The sequence below is a fragment of the Globicephala melas genome, chromosome X (genome assembly GCF_963455315.2).
Source record: "Globicephala melas chromosome X, mGloMel1.2, whole genome shotgun sequence".
NCBI lineage: Eukaryota > Metazoa > Chordata > Mammalia > Artiodactyla > Delphinidae > Globicephala > Globicephala melas.
Window position 1 is genome coordinate 16220880 of NC_083335.1, and position 16369 is coordinate 16237248.

Genomic DNA, 16369 nt, shown 5'->3' on the forward strand with positions numbered 1-16369 from the left:
ACTCTGGACTTGCATCTCTTTCTCTGCTTGTGCTATTTGCTCTGCTTGGTTGGAGGAGTGGGGGACACTTTCTCCATCTCCGTCCTTTTAGCGTCCAGCTCAGCTCAAAAGTTGCCAATAAGTTCTCCTTGATTGATGGTTCAACAGATTCTGTTTTGTTTCTACACTTTTTCCATCTCATATCTTGCCTAATAAATGTGGTTACATTTACAGTCTCAAAGCACCAAGTTACAAGCTCCTCAAGGGACGAGACCTTGCCCTGTTTGTCTGCAGTACCTACTACCAGTCCTAGAACACAGAAGGTTCCCAATAAATGTGTTAGCTGATTTGAAATGAACTGGCTTGAATTGGATGGGGCATAGTGGAGGGTGGATGATGAAGGCCAGTGAGTCACAGAGGGTGCTATACTAACTGCCTTGAGTAAATTAATATGCTGAAATAGAGACCACAATTCTAACAGGAATTCCCTCTTCAAATGAGGGTAAGGGGCAAAAGTGAGGGTAGGAGTCATGTCCAGAGAGGCAAAAATCTCTGCCTTGACTCTCGGTCCAATGGATGTGGCCCTGCTCCATCTCAGCCTCTCTTGCCTGTTTATACCTCCTGCATGGGGACCCTAGATTCACTTGCTCCCCAGGAGCAAAGTTTTCTTCACTGTACAAACACTGGGCTACCACCTTTGCTATCTCAGCCAGGAGGCTGGGAATGGGCAAAGGGGAGGCATGCCAAGGACACACCGTGTTCCTTCACCATTCGCTTTCAAAGTATTCTGGCCTCATCTTCCAACCATGAAGCTTTTTGTTATCTCTCCTCTCTTTTTCAGCTCAATCAGTATCAACACTGGCAAATCTCACTGGGAAAAACCAAAGTTTAAACAATGCAAATTGCTTCAAGCGCTTCCTAATAAGATTGTGGACCTTGCTAATATTACAATAAGTGACGGTAAGACTGTTCTGTACACATTAGAGAAATAATGGAACTCAGTTAGTTTGTCTACTTGACCTGAGACCAGAGAGAGTACAGGCAAACCACCCACAGAAAAACCTACCTGACAACAATCCAATTTCAGAAACGAGGTAGTTACATTGGTGGAGGTGGGAGTGGAGCATGAGAAGTCAGAACGGTCAGTGTTTTTTGTTTGATAATGTTTTTTATTTTATAATTGTTGGCTCATTATTTTTTGTTTTATTTTAATTTTTTAAAAGTTTTAATAGGCAATACTTCGTATAGTTCAATATTGAAAAAATAAAGAAGTGTATGCAGTGAAACCTCTCCCTCCCACTGCTAACCCCAGCCATTCAGTTAGTATCCAAGGAGATATCTATGCATCTGTAAGGAAATGCGTGTGTGTGTGTGTGTGTGTATTCTTCTTCCCTTTTTGTATGCAAAGTGGAGCGTGCTATACATGCTGTTCTGCACCTTGCTTTTTCCTCTTAACATTATATTGCAGATATTATCATACTAGTATATGATAATATAATATACACTCTTTTTTTCACTGAGTTGTATTAACTGCATGAATATGCTACAATTGATTTCTTTAACCGTTGCCTGCGGATGGTAATTTAACTTGATAATTACACTTTACTTTTAAAATACTGCTGTAATGGATATCATGCATGTGTCATTTTGTGCAAGTATGGTATGCTTGAAGCATAAATTCCTAAAAGTAGAATTGCTGGGTCAGTCATACTTTTCTTTAAGATAAATTATCTTTTATTTGCTATGCCAAAATTTTTTTGAATTGATAAAGCTAGACTTTACATTATCATTTCACTTTTTTCTTATTTGTCTTATTTCTTTTAGTATTTTTTATTTTATTTTTAAATTTTTTTAATGGTTTTCCTTTTTCTTTTAGTATTTTTAAAATTGAAGTATAGTTAATTTACAATGTGTTAGTTTCAAATGTACAGCAAAGTGATTCAGTTATACATGTGTAAATATATATATTCTTTTTCAGATTCTTTTCCATTATACGTTACTAAAAGATATTGAGTAGAGTTCCCTGCACTATACAGAGGGACCTTGTTGTTTATATATTTTATATACAGTAGTTTGTATCTGTTAATCCCAGACTCCTAACTTATCCCTCCTCCCCCTTCCCCTTTGGTAACCATAAGTTTGTTTTCTAAGTTTGAGTCTGTTTCTGTTTTGTAAGTTCTTTTGTGTCATATTTTAGATTCCACATATTCGTGATATCATATGGTATGTGTCTTTCTCTGTCTGACTTACTTCACTTAGTATGACAATCTCTAGGTCCATCCATGTTTCTGCAAATGGCATATTTCATTCTTTTTTATGGCTGAGTAATATTCTATTATATATATACTATATCTTCTTTATCCATTCATCTGTCAATGGACTTTGAGGTTGCTTCCATGTATTGGTTATTGTAAATACTGCTGCTATGAACATTGGGGTGCATGTGTCTTTTCAAATAAATCATACTTCTGATGGTGTCAAAATGCTCTCTGTAATAATTGCACCAACTTATACTCCCACTTGCAAAGTGTGAAAGTGCCTGTTTCAGAACATCTTCAAATCGACACAGCATGTTATCAGATTTTTAGGATCTTGATTTGATAAGTATAAGTTAATCTCAATGTAGTTAAAATTTTTTATGGAGGTACTGACATCATAAAATTCAGCCATGTAATGTGTACAATTCAGTGTTTTTTAGTCTATTTGCTAGATTTTGCAACCATCACCACTAATTCTAGGACATTTTAATTACTCCTAAAAGAAACCCCATACATGTTAGCAGTCAGTCTCCATTCTCTCCTCCCCTCAACCCCTGGAAACCTCCAATCTACTTTCTTCCTTCTTTTAATTTTATTTTATTGTAGTAACTACACTTTATGTAGATATACCTTCTTGACATTTTTTCTTACATCTTTATTGGAGTATAATTGCTTTACAATGGTGTGTTAGTTTCTGCTTTATAACAAAGTGAATCAGTTATACATATACATATGTTCCCCTCCCTCTTGCATCTCCCTCCCTCCCACCCTCCCTAACCCACCCCTCCAGGCGGTCACAAAGCACCGAGCTGATCTCCCTGTACTATGCGGCTGCTTCCCACTAGCTACCTACCTTACGTTTGGTAGTGTATATATGTCCATGCCTCTCTCTCGCTTTGTCACAGCTTACCCTTCCTGCTCCCCATATCCTCAAGTCCGTTCTTTAGTAGGTCTGTGTCTTTATTCCCGTCTTACCCCTAGGTTCTTCATGACATTTTTTTTCTTAAATTCCATATATATGTGTTAGCATATGGTATTTGTCTTTCTCTTTCTGACTTACTTAACTCTGTATGATAGACTCTAGGTCTAGCCACCTCATTACAAATAGCTCAATTTCATTTCTTTTTATGGCTGAGTAATATTCCATTGTATATATGTGCCACATCTTCTTTATCCACTCATCCGATGATGGACACTTAGGTTGTTTCCATCTCCGGGCTACTGTAAATAGAGCTGCAATGAACATTTTGGTACATGACTCTTTTTGAATTATGGTTTTCTCAGGGTATATGCCCAGTAGTGGGATTGCTGGGTCATATGGTAGTTCTATGTTTAGTTTTATAAGGAACCTCCATACTGTTCTCCATAGTGGCTGTACCAATTCACATTCCCACCAACAGTGCAAGAGTGTTCCCTTTTCTCCACACCCTCTCCAGCATTTACTGTTTGTAGATTTTTTGATGATGGCCATTCTGACTGGTGTGAGATGATATCTCATTGTAGTTTTGATTTGCATTTCTCTAATGATTAATGATGTTGAGCATTCTTTCATGTGTCTGTTGGCAGGCTGTATATCTTCTTTGGAGTAATGTCTATTTAGGTCTTCTGCCCATTTTTGGATTGGGTTGTTTGGTTTTTTGTTATTGAGCTGTATGAGCTGCTTATAAATTTTGGAGATTAATCCTTTGTCAGTTGCTTCATTTGCAAATATTTTCTCCCATTCTGAGGGTTATCTTTTGGTCTTGTTTATGGTTTCCTTTGCTGTGCAAAAGCTTTGAAGTTTCATTAGGTCCCATTTGTTTAGTTTTGTTTTTATTTCCATTTCTCTAGGAGGTGGGTCAAAAAGGATCTTGCTGTGATTTATGTCATAGAGTGTCCTGCCTATGTTTTCCTCTAAGAGTTTGATAGTTTCTGGCCTTACATTTAGGTCTTTAATCCATTTTGAGTTTATTTTTGTGTATGGTGTTAGGGAGTGATCTAATCTCATACTTTTACATGTACCTGTCCAGTTTTCCCAGCACCACTTATTGAAGAGGCTGCCCTTTCTCCACTGTACATTCCTGCCTCCTTTATCAAAGATAAGGTGACCATATGTGCGTGGGTTTATCTCTGGGCTTTCTATCCTGTTCCATTGATCTATATTTCTGTTTTTGTGCCAGTACCATACTGTCTTGATTACTGTAGCTTTGTAGTATAGTCTGAAGTCAGGGAGCCTGATTCCTCCAGCTCCGTTTTTCGTTCTCAAGATTGCTTTGGCTATTCAGGGTCTTTTGTGTTTCCATACAAATTGTGAAATTTTTTGTTTTAGTTCTGTGAAAAATGCCAGTGGTAGTTTGATAGGGATTGCATTGAATCTGTAGATTGCTTTGGGTAGTAGAGTCATTTTCACAATGTTGATTTTTCCAATCCAAGAACATAGTATATCTCTCCATCTATTTGTATCATCTTTAATTTCTTTCATCAGTGTCTTACAATTTTCTGCACACAGGTCTTTTGTCTCCTTAGGTAGGTTTATTCCTAGATATTTTATTCTTTTTGTTGCAATGGTAAATGGGAGTGTTTTCTTGATTTCACTTTCAGATTTTTCATCATTAATGTATAGGAATGCCAGAGATTTCTGTGCATTAATTTTGTATCCTGCTACTTTACCAAATTCATTGGTATTTGTTTTTCTCTTTCTGACTTACTTCACTCTGTAGGACAGACTCAGCAGGCGGATTCTTAACCACTGCGCCAACAGGGAAGCCCCTGCATGACGTTGTTGATAATCGCTATTAATTGTTGTTATTTACACTTAATAGCTCATCTACTTCTCACAAGAAACCAAGACTCAAAGAGTACTGTGATCTGAATGTTTGTGTCCCCTCAAAATTCTTGTGTTGAAATCCTAACCCCCAAGGTGATGGTATTAGCAAGTGGGTTGTTTGGGCAGTGATTAGGTCGTGAGGCTGGGGCCCTCATGAATGGGAATTATGCCCTTATAAAAGAGGCCCCAGAGAGCACCCTCACCCTTTCCACCATGTGAGGACACAGCAAGAAGGTGCCATCTATCAACCAGAAAGCAAGCCCTCACTAGAACCCAACCATGTAGGCATCTTGATCTTGGACTTTCAGCCTCCAGAACTTTGAGAAATAAATTTCTGTTGTTTATAAGCCACTTAATCTGGACTTTGTTATAGCAGCCCTAACAGACTAAGACAAAGAAGTTAAGTAGTTTTGCCCAAGGTCACACAGCTAGGAAGTGGCATAGCTAGGAATCAAACCCAGGATGTCTGACTCCAAAGTTCAAGTATTTAAGAGGTTCATACGTTAATACCTGGGTGTGTTTGCATTTTCTAAGGATGCTATCCAAAGAAATGAATTTCTAATGGTCAAATTTTCAGAGTTATTTTGGGGGAGGTTGTACTGAGCCAGCTTAAACATACCACATACCAACTCAAATATAACACATTATCTCTAGCTATGTCTGTATGATGCTCAGTTCTCCTGGAATTCCGTAACTGCTCCCCCTCTATCTAAATTCTATTTGTTCCTGTGGGCTTAGCTCAAATTCCACCCAGGAAGTTTGCCTGGAGTTCATTAGTCCCTGCTCTTGTCCTCACCCCCCTGCTTGTATTCTTGTCTTACACCTCTGCCTAGCTTCTAGATTCGTATTCCCAAGGAGGTTGTGGCATATATCATGGCTCAGGCATGTTTTATTTTCATGGCACCTAGCACAAGGCTAGGTACCCAACAGGTTTTCAGTAACTATATATTTATTAGACCTTTTTTTTAATGGAAATAATAGGTTGGACCCAGGACAGGCCAGTTAATGAACAAATAATTTTAATAAAAATTAAGAATGTGGTTCATAGCACTCAGGCCATTTTGGTGAGCTTGTAATTTCTCTGTATCATCTCAGATGCCATTATTTTAGTCTTAGTTTCTCTCCTTTCTTCAGAGAGCTGTGCTTGTTTTGTAGAATAAAAGATAAACCTGTTTTGCATAGATTTCACACCTAATAAGTCATTTTTATTCACTAACACCTTCCACTGAAAGAGATTAAAGATCTTTGCCAAAATTAGCCTTCAGACGTCATAGTGCTAGATGAAGGAGGATTAGAAGTAGCCTACCATCAATTTCAGAACCGGAAGGGTCCTTATAATTCATCGTGTCCCATCTCCTCATTTTACCAATGAGGATATTGAGACCCAGAGAGGGGAAGGGACCTGCTGGAGGTGACACAGTTTATTCATTTATTCACCCAGTTATTTATTCAGTTAGGAAATATTTATTAAATTCCTACTGTGTGTCTTGTGTGGTGCTGGATGGTGGGGGGAGGTTCTCACATGGAAGGGGGTGACCTGAGGCTGGGACCTGGGCCACTGTTTTGGGGGAGTAAGCACTTACAAGAGATGCCACCGTTTAACTACATCCCATCCCCCCCCCCAAGTTCTGAGTCTCACAGCCCTGCTTTCACACTGCTTCTTCTAACATCTTTTAATCAAAATCTTAACTGTCATTACAACATACTACCTTAAGGATCGTTGATAAGACACCACTCCTGGAAAACACGTGCCTCCCCCTCCACCCCTCCACTCGCGGGCAGTCCTCGGGGAGAGGGACAAAGCACGAGGCAAGTACAATACGGCACAGGGGCTCTGGAAGCGCGGGGATGGCATCTACCCCTGTGTGGGAGCTCAGGAAAGGCCAGCTGTAGGAGAGGCATCAGCTGAGACCCGAGGTTGAGTACCAGCTAGAAGATGAAAAAGGGTGAGGAAAGGAGGGAGGAGTGTTTCCGGCAGAGGACACTGCTTCTGTAAAGGTTCAGAAGTGAAATAGGTACAACTGGAGCCTAGAGCCAGAAGGTGGAAGAGTGAGCAATGGTTTACTTCCTTTCCCTGAACAGCCGCCATTTTGTAAGTCAAGGAAATAAAGCCAGAGAGCAGGTTAATTCAATCCTGGGTCGCAGTGTGTTTCTCCAACTTTGGCCTTTTCACTACAGAAAACTACATCTCTTAGACTAAGTTGGGAGGGTTGTCGTGTGCCACAAATAAGACCCTGCGCAGACAAATAAATATTTTAAAAAAACATTGGCTACTTAACAGATGTGATTCCAAGACTTAATGAAAATTGTCCCATTCCAGGTAGCAGACGTGTATTGTAATTGGGGCCTTCTAGAAATAATGCCTTAGCCTAAAGGGATAAATAATATAGTGGGTTTCTAGAACAATGGCAGATTGGCAGGGGAGTCACTGGGGGGGCAGGTGGATCTTTTGGTTGTCCCATCACTCTAAATGATACTTAATTCCGTTTATTTTTGAGGGAGGCAAACCACTTCATTCAAAATAATGGAACATTTTTATCCTTTGATTTTCCATGAAGAGCATTAAAATATGTATTAATTATCACCAAAGGATTAAAACCATAGTCATATGGCATAACATAAAGAATATATTAATAAATGATCAAATTTAGCCGTGGTATAAGAATGAACTACTATTCCATTCTTTGATGTTAATGTATGTCCAGTGTGGAGTCTTAATAGCTTCCTTCATTGCCAATCTAAAAGATCATATGGTACAGCACATTTTTCATGGACCTTAATTCTAGAAGGGAAGAAGGAAGAGTGGGAGAGGGAACTTAAACAGAAATAGATACGAAATGAAGCATGTTTAATGGGTAAGATCTCTTCATTCTGGCTGGGGCCACAGCTCTCCAAGCATCCCCCATAACCAATTTCTCATTGCCCTCCATTTCCTTGGAGATTGCAAGAGTGTTTCAGGAATGTTCACTAGGCCTAATGATAGGCGGCTCAATCTTGTATCCATAAGGCTTGACCTAAACTGTGAGCCTCAAATTCCACAGTTCCACAAGAAACACCCACCTCACATCAGACCTGCATTGACCATCTACAGTCCCCTCCTGGACTTTGCACCAGGAGGACCTGGCAAATTCTTATGTTACCAAATGCTTTAAAGGACACATACCAGTTCACCATGCAGCAGTAACATACTATTTTCTCACTTGTAAACCCCAAGATTCTTGGGGTTCGTTTTAAAACCAACTCATAAATGGTCCGTGTGTGTGTGTGTGTGTGTGTGTGTGTGTGTCTAGTGTTTGAGAAAACATTGAGAAGAAAACACTTGTGTGTAGTTGTCATTGTATGGTAACGATCACAAGGAAAGGTATTTGCCTCTGATTTTTCTTTTTTCTAGAATTATGATCAAGTTCACTGTGCCTTTTGGGACCTTGAGAATAACAGTAAGTATTTTTCTTAGCAAGCTTTGGCCTTGGTTCTCAATGAGACTTTGCCCCTGACCATGTTGCTATCTGGCAGTTACATGGGAGCGAGTTGTACTGAAGTTACTGTCTTATCAGACCCTATAGGGGACTCTGAATGACCAAGATACAAACATGAGTTTCATATCTAATTAGGGCATGGGAGTTTTTGTAAAACTTTCTTTTTGAGAAGAGACTTATTTTGGAGATCAGGGGAAAAAATCACATAACTCAGCAAGCTGGAAGAAACAAAGTTGCAAGACCCAGTACAGAGCAGTCCTGAGCTGTTTGAAGAAAGTTAAGGGATGAAGATCTGGCTCTCTTTATCTGTCTTTCCCATTAGACTGGCCACATTTTTCCTTCTTCTCTTCTACATTGACTGTGTAACCTTGGGTGGTCCATTTACTCTCTAGGGGCTTCAATCTTTTTATCTTTTCACGAAGGGGATAAGACTTTCTAGTTGATCTCGAAGGGTCCTTCCTGCTTGGCTGGGTATGAGTCTTTGTGGACCATAAGAGAAGGGGTCGTGGAAATAATGCCATTTGCAGCAACATGGATGGACCTAGAGGTTGTCACACTGAGTGAAGTAAGTCAGATAGAGAAAGACAAATACCATATGATATCGCTTATATGTGGACTCTAAAAAAAATGGTACAAATGAACTTATTTACAAAACAGAAATAGAGTCACGGATGTGAAAAATTTGATTTTTTACATGGTTACCCAGAGGGAAAGGGGGGAGGAATAAATTGGGAGACTGGGATTGACATATACACACCACTATATATAAAATAGATAACCAACAAGGACCTACTGTATAGCAAAGGGAACTCTACTCAATATTTTGTAATAACCTATATGGGAAAAGAATCTAAAAATAGTGGTTATATGTATATGTATAACTGATTCACTTTGCTGTACAGCAGAAACTAACACAATGTTGTAAATCAACTACACTCCAATAAAAATTTAAAAAAAAAAGAGAAGGGGTCGTGGAAGGGGATTGCTGAATGGGTTCCTCTTAAGCTTGTCATTGCCATTGGAATCTCCAGGGATATAGCCAAATCTCAGAGAATTCCACACGGAAGCAATTGCCCCTGGAATGTCAGGAGTGGCTCTGGGACCAGGCCTTCCACCTGTGGAAGCTCTGCCTGGGACTTTTCCTTTTTTTAGTATCCTCGGAGTTCTGGGGGAAAAAGGGGGAAATTCTCTTCCCATTCGACTCCCTGGCATGTGGAATACTACTGCTTTCCTATAACAGAGATAGCGCTGTCCTTTTCTGGTCCCCTCCAAGTCGCCCAGGATAAGATTTCCGTAAAATGGTAGACTTTGTTCCCCACAGCCTCAGTAAGTTGATCTGTGTGTTCATAATGCCTCTTGCTGGGCTCCTCCCAGGTCATCTTTGGCCCCTACCCCTCTGTCCATGGATCCAGAACTTCTGGGATCTATTATCATTATCCTGGATGGACAAATTTTGACCACACTTAGATGCCTGCCCTAGGATAACCCCTCTGGTCTGGTACTACTCTGGAGGTTTTACTCTAAACCTGGTCTAGTACGCAAGCTCTACAGGTTCTTGAGGTATGTGGGTTAGTTCTAGAACACTGAATATGCTTAGGAGTGAGAAACTAGGCAGGTGGCAAATAGACCAGAGGCTTTAATTGGCCCTGAGGAGTTCCAGACCATCATCTGGCTTAAATGCAAAGCACTTGAGACCATTTGAATTCTGGGTTGAGCTGGCTGTTTCAGATGTTTATTCCAGTCCCACCAAGGAAGCCCACGTGTCAGCCTATATTCCATAGCTCATGCCCTTCAAAAAGTTCTAGATCTACCCGTTTCCCCTTTGTGCTCCTTGAAAAAACAGTCCTTACTCTGTCATTCCAGCATGGTGGTAGAACTGTTGTTCATCATTGAAGTCTGTCTCCTAATCTGTAGAAGAATGGGAAAAGTGAGAACCAAAGAAGTTATGCCATTTACGAAGTTCCCCACAAGTCACTTTTGCCTATTAGACTTAATTTAATTTCAGTGTTCAATTATACGGCTATCCTGCTGCCTTAACAAACAATACTAATTATAGCACACTTTGGAAAGGTACATATAATGAAAAGTTAAACATTTCTGAGAAAAGCAAAATTGCTTTGAAATTCCCTTCTGTCGCTTGCAGATGGGCAAGGTGGACGTCAGGCTGTAAAGTAAAGGAAACAAACCTAAATTACACAATCTGTCAGTGTGACCATCTCACCCATTTTGGAGTCTTAATGGTGAGTTGTCTCTCAATCACTCCTTATAGAATTTTGACAACTTTTTATTAGATTACAGACCAGAAATATATGTGTGAACTAAGTTGTGGAAAAGTTCCACGCAAGTGGAAAAACAGCCCCCTACCTTGTTCATTCAAAGTAGAGCAAATTGAAACAAATATTTATTTTTCTCCTTATAAAATTAATGCCTGCTTGTCAAAATTCAAACATTACAGAAAAGGTCCCTATAATCCCCCTCCCAAGAGATCACCACCTTTAACATCTTTATGTATATTCTTTCAGGTTCTTTTCCTGTGTGTATATTAATATATGTTTTTGTTTTATAAAAATAGGGTCGAATTATTCATACTGTTTTTACCACTTGCTTTTCACCTAACCATATATATTGGACAGCTTTCAGGCAAATACATATCCATCTACTTAATTTTTAAAAAATACATGTATAGTATTCCACTGTGTGGATTTAACACAATGAATTTAACCAATCCCCTATAGGTAGGCATTTGAGTTGTTACTGTTTTTCTCCGTTATGAACAATGCTGTAATATGCATTTTTATTTGTCTTCTAATATTGGTGTAAGCATTTCTGTAGAATAAATCGATGGAAGTAGAATTGCTTCCAATTAAAATATTAAATTGTAATAGATATTGTCTAATTGCACTGTAGGGAAGTGCATATTTTTTTAGTGCTTGTGGTACTTAACCAAACAAGAGTTATCTGATCAATTCGCATATCCAGGCTTAGAGCCTCGGAGTCACTGTTAACCTTTCTATCTCCTTCGTTTCCTATGGTCCTCCCTAACATCAGGACTTGATGCGTTTTCCTTCAAAATGGCTCTCAAATGTGTTTCCTTCTTCTCTACCCACCCTTGAGCACTTTGTTAGTTCTCCTAAATTACTTTATTGTACATAGTATATACTAGTATCTGAATGTGTTGTGTATGAGTTGTTTCTTCTACTAATGGTAAACTCCTTGAGGGCTGAGAGTCTGTTTTATATTTTTCTTTCTTTTTACCATATCTATTCAACAAATAAGAGGTGCTCCACTGATAATTATTGAACTTTAAGAATTTTGTTTACTCCCCTGCAAATTGGTTAAAACATTATGGCATGAGTCAAAAGACCAGGGCCCACAGTCCAGCTCTGTCACTAACTATCTCTGTGATCTTGGTCAGGTTATTTCACTTGTTTGGACCTTACATTTGTCTTCTGAAATGTGAAAGATTGGAATAGACCAGGGTTTCTTAACCTCAGCACTATTGCTCTTCTGGGACAAATAACTCTCTGTTGTGGGTGCCGTTTTGTGCATTCTAGGATGTTTAGCAGCATTCCTGGCCTCTACCCACTAGATGCCAGTAGCACCCTCTCTAGTTGTGACAACCAAAAATGTCTCCAGACGTTGCTACCTGTCCCTGGGCAGGGGCAAAATTGTGTCCAGTTGAGAACTACCAGAGTAGACCAGCACTTCTTAACCTTTTATGAGTCACGAAGCTCCATTACCATCTGATGAAAGCTATGGACCGTCTTCCCAGTATGATGCATACCATTCAAATAATTTTGCATACCATTTCAGGTCTTTTATGGTCCTCAGGTTAAGAAATTACTGGTTTATGTGATCTCTAAGGTCCATTTTGTCACTTAATTTTATGAAAATTATTTAAGGTCTAAGGGAAAGGTACATTTTTTGATGTTCTGTGCAGTGTTTTGGGACGCTCAGTACAGATAATAATTCACTTTGTATCCCAAATTCACATCTATTAGTTTGGTTATATTTGAAGTGTGAAACATGTTAATGACAATAAAACCAAGGACTAAATATTCTTCCAGTACTGTTGATGGGTCTCCATGCCCTATACACAGTAAGTTGCACTAGGCATACTCAACCAACAATATACAGTGTTATCATATATCCATGTACATACTCTGGTTTTGTAAGAGCTTTAACAGAGATGCTGTGCATCCTGGGAACCTCCTGTTAGTGAGCACTGGAAGTGTTTTACCATAAACTTGCCCTGGCAAATGTATAAAATACAACACATTGCATTCCCTAGGATTTATCCAGGTCTGCAGTGGATGCAGTGAATGAACGGATATTAGTGCTTATAACATACACCGGATGTGGAATCTCCTCCATTTTCCTGGGAGTTGCAATAGTGACATACATAGCTTTTCAGTAAGCTGGTAGAGTCTCACTCTAAATTTAATTTGGTTTGATGGATGCTACTGGCATTGTAACCTTGTTAATTTCATGTTAGTTTCACAAAAAGTTTCTTATCACAATAGGGAGAGGCCAGATCCATTAGATTATGAAGTGGGCAGGTTAAAAACAAAACAAAACAACCAAGGCTTCTCTGAAAAAGAAAAAAGATTGTAATTAAATTTTAAGAAAGCAAGAGCTGGGATAGGGAGGGTGGGAGGGAGATGCAAGAGGGAGGAGATATGGGAATATATGTATATGTATAGCTGATTTACTTTGTTATAAAGCAGAAACTAACACACCATTGTAAAAGAATTATACTCCAATAAAGATGTTTAAAAAAATCTAATGAATCAGAATTACTCAAATAAATAAATAAATAAATAAATAAGCAAGAGGGTTGAGATAGGAGAAGGTTTCTCTAACAGGATACAAAAACACTAACCATAAAAGAAAAAGTTGACAAATCAGACTTCATTAAAATTAAGAACTTCTTTTCATCAAAAGATACCATGAAAATAGTGAAAAGGCAAACCACAGATTGGGAGAAGATATTCACAATGCATATATCTGACGAAGGATTTGTATGCAGAATATATAAAAACTACAGAGCAAAAGGCAAAAGAAAGACAATACAGTTAAAAATGGGCAAAAGAGGGCTTCCCTGGTGGTGCAGTGGTTGAGAGTCCGCCTGCCGATGCAGGGGACACGGGTTCGTGCCCTGGTCCTGGAAGATCCCACATGCCGTGGAGTGGCTGGGCCCATGGGCCATGGCCGCTGAGCCTGCGCGTCCAGAGCCTGTGCTCCGCAACGGGAGAGGCCACAAAAGTGAGAGGCCCGTGTACCACAAAAAAAAAAAAAAAAAAAAAATGGGCAAAAGACTTGAACAAGCACCTCACAAAAGAAGATATCCATGTCTAGTCCTAACCTCTACCCAAATGGCTAACAAGCATACAACAAGGTTCTCAAAATCATTACTCATCAGAAAAATGCTAATCAAAACCACAATTATACTTTTATGCCCCCACCAGAATGGTTAAAATTAAAAATACTGAAAATAGCAAGGATCAACAAGGATATGGAAAACTACAAATGGCACAGACACTTTGGAAAATTCTTTGGCAGTACTTACTAAAGATAAATATCCATCAGCTGTTGACCCAGAAATTTCACTGTTAGGGAGAGATGATTGTATATGTCCACGGAAAGATATATACAAGAATATTCACTGCAGCTTCACTTATAGTGGCCCCAAATTGGAAACAACCCCAATGTACATTAACAGTTGACTAGTTGAATAACTTGTAGTATATTCATAAAATAGAATGCTTCACAGCAGTAAAAATGAATAAACTACCATTGGCCTTTGAACAACATGGGTTTGTTGTTCAAACAAACTGTGAGAGTTCGCTTATATACAGATTTTTTCAATAGTGAATACTATGGGGACTGCATGATTCTGGGCTGGTTGAATCCGAGGATACAGAACCGTGAATAAGGAGGAGGGACAACTACAAGTTATAAGCGGATTTTCGACTGCTCGGAGGGTCAGTGCCCCTAACCCCCAAGGTTCAACTATACTTCTACATAATATAATGTAATATCTAAATCTCATAGACAGAGAGTTGAGCAAAGGAAGCAAGAAAAAGAAGAGAACGTGCTGTATGGTTCCATTTATTTGAAGTTTCAAGTACAGGCAAAACTAAACCTATGCGGATAGAAGTGAAACTGTTGGTTACCTCTAGTGGAGGGTACTTAATGGGAGAAGGAATGAAGGAGCCTTCTGAGACACTGAAAATACTCTACCTCTTGATCTGTGTGGGGGTTCCACGGGTGTATTCATTTGTAAAGATTCAGTGAGTTGCATTCTTAGGACTTGTGTACTTACCCCAATTTAAAAAACCCACGTACACACAAAATGAAAATTGCAAAATTTAAATCAATAGACATATAATAGAAATGAAAAAGAATCAAAGGGAAAGTTTTTTTTTTAATTTGGAAAATACAGGATCAGTTTTCACAAGTACAATTGTGATCACTTAGTGAAACGTAAGGTCATATTTCCATGATGCTAAATGTCTGGATCTTTGGAAATACCCAAGTAGCTACTTGAAATGGTTTCCATAAGTCATCCCGCTATTTGGTCACATGTAGATCCAGCCTTGAGTCTGCTGAAGGAGTGGTGGGAGAACTGTAGTATCCAGGAAACTCTTTCCTTCCTTCTCTTCAAAAGAGAAAAAGAAACAGAAAAAAGGGGACTGCTTAGCTGAGAGAAGCTATTATAATTCCTGTCAGTGAAGGTCACCATGTTTAGAATACTTTGACTCTACCTGGAAAGAGAGTGGGGGACTCGAAAATTCAGTACATATAAGATAATATGGATAATTTAATTTTAATAGGCAGTTCTTTTATTCTTTCACTTATTATGCAGATAAAACATGGCGATGCTTAATCAAAAACAGAGACCCTACCTAACATTGTGCCTTTTCCTTTAGCAAACTTCGAAAAGATCATCCTTCCAAAATCCTGATCAACCTGTGCACAGCACTACTGATGCTAAACCTGGTATTTCTGGTCAATTCCTGGTCATCATCATTTCAGAAATCGGGCCTTTGTATCACAGCCGCTGTGGCACTTCATTACTTCCTGCTCGTTTCTTTGACTTGGATGGGTCTGGAGGCAGTCCACATGTATTTTGCTCTAGTCAAAGTCTTCAACATATACATTCCAAATTATATTCTTAAATTTTGTCTGTTCGGTTGGGGTAAGTATATCTGCCATGGTCCTTGATGTCTTTGTTTCAAGCCTGTGTCTGTCTAATTCTAGCTCCATTAGACAAATTATTTGGGACCAAATGCTGTTACTATCATAGGTAAGGAGTTAAGGATTGCTTCACTGGTATTTGGGTGGACATTTCCTTTTCTGTCTGTATTACTCTATAAATTCAACTTTTAACCTCTATGGTGAGGAATCGGTCCACACATATTTACTGAGCACCTGCTTGTGTGCTGTGCTAAATGCTGGATCTACAGTAGTGAACCTGTCAGCTTTTATCCTTCCCTTTACTCAAGTTACAATCCCAGCAAATACACACGGATACAACAGCCAACACTGAGGTAGCGCTCCACGTGCCTGATGCGGTTTGAAGTGTCTCGTTTAGTCTAAGTGTCTCATACCCATTTAATCTTCACAATACCTCTCTGGGAAAGGTTTCATCATTGTTCCCATTTAAGAGATGAGAATGCTGAGGCACAAAGAGATTAGGTAATTTGCCAGAGTTTACACAGCTAGTAAGTGGCAGAACTGGGATTTGAACCAGGGGGTCTGTCTCCATAGTTTGGACTTTGACCTCTAGGATCCAGTCATACTGTTTAAGGGCCAGGGAAAAGACTTGCAAGATGTGAGAGGGTGCT

General features: G+C 39.2%; 1 protein-coding gene across 1 annotated transcript in view; it reads left to right on the forward strand.

Moving 5' to 3' along the window:
- ADGRG4 (adhesion G protein-coupled receptor G4) overlaps positions 1–16369 on the forward strand; it is a 59273-nt gene that overhangs the window by 29182 nt on the left and 13722 nt on the right. The window contains 6 exon segments of the mRNA XM_070044654.1: positions 821–939; positions 7984–8039; positions 8435–8484; positions 10663–10759; positions 12811–12932; positions 15452–15720. Of these exon segments, the coding sequence (XP_069900755.1) occupies positions 821–939; positions 7984–8039; positions 8435–8484; positions 10663–10759; positions 12811–12932; positions 15452–15720 (713 nt within the window).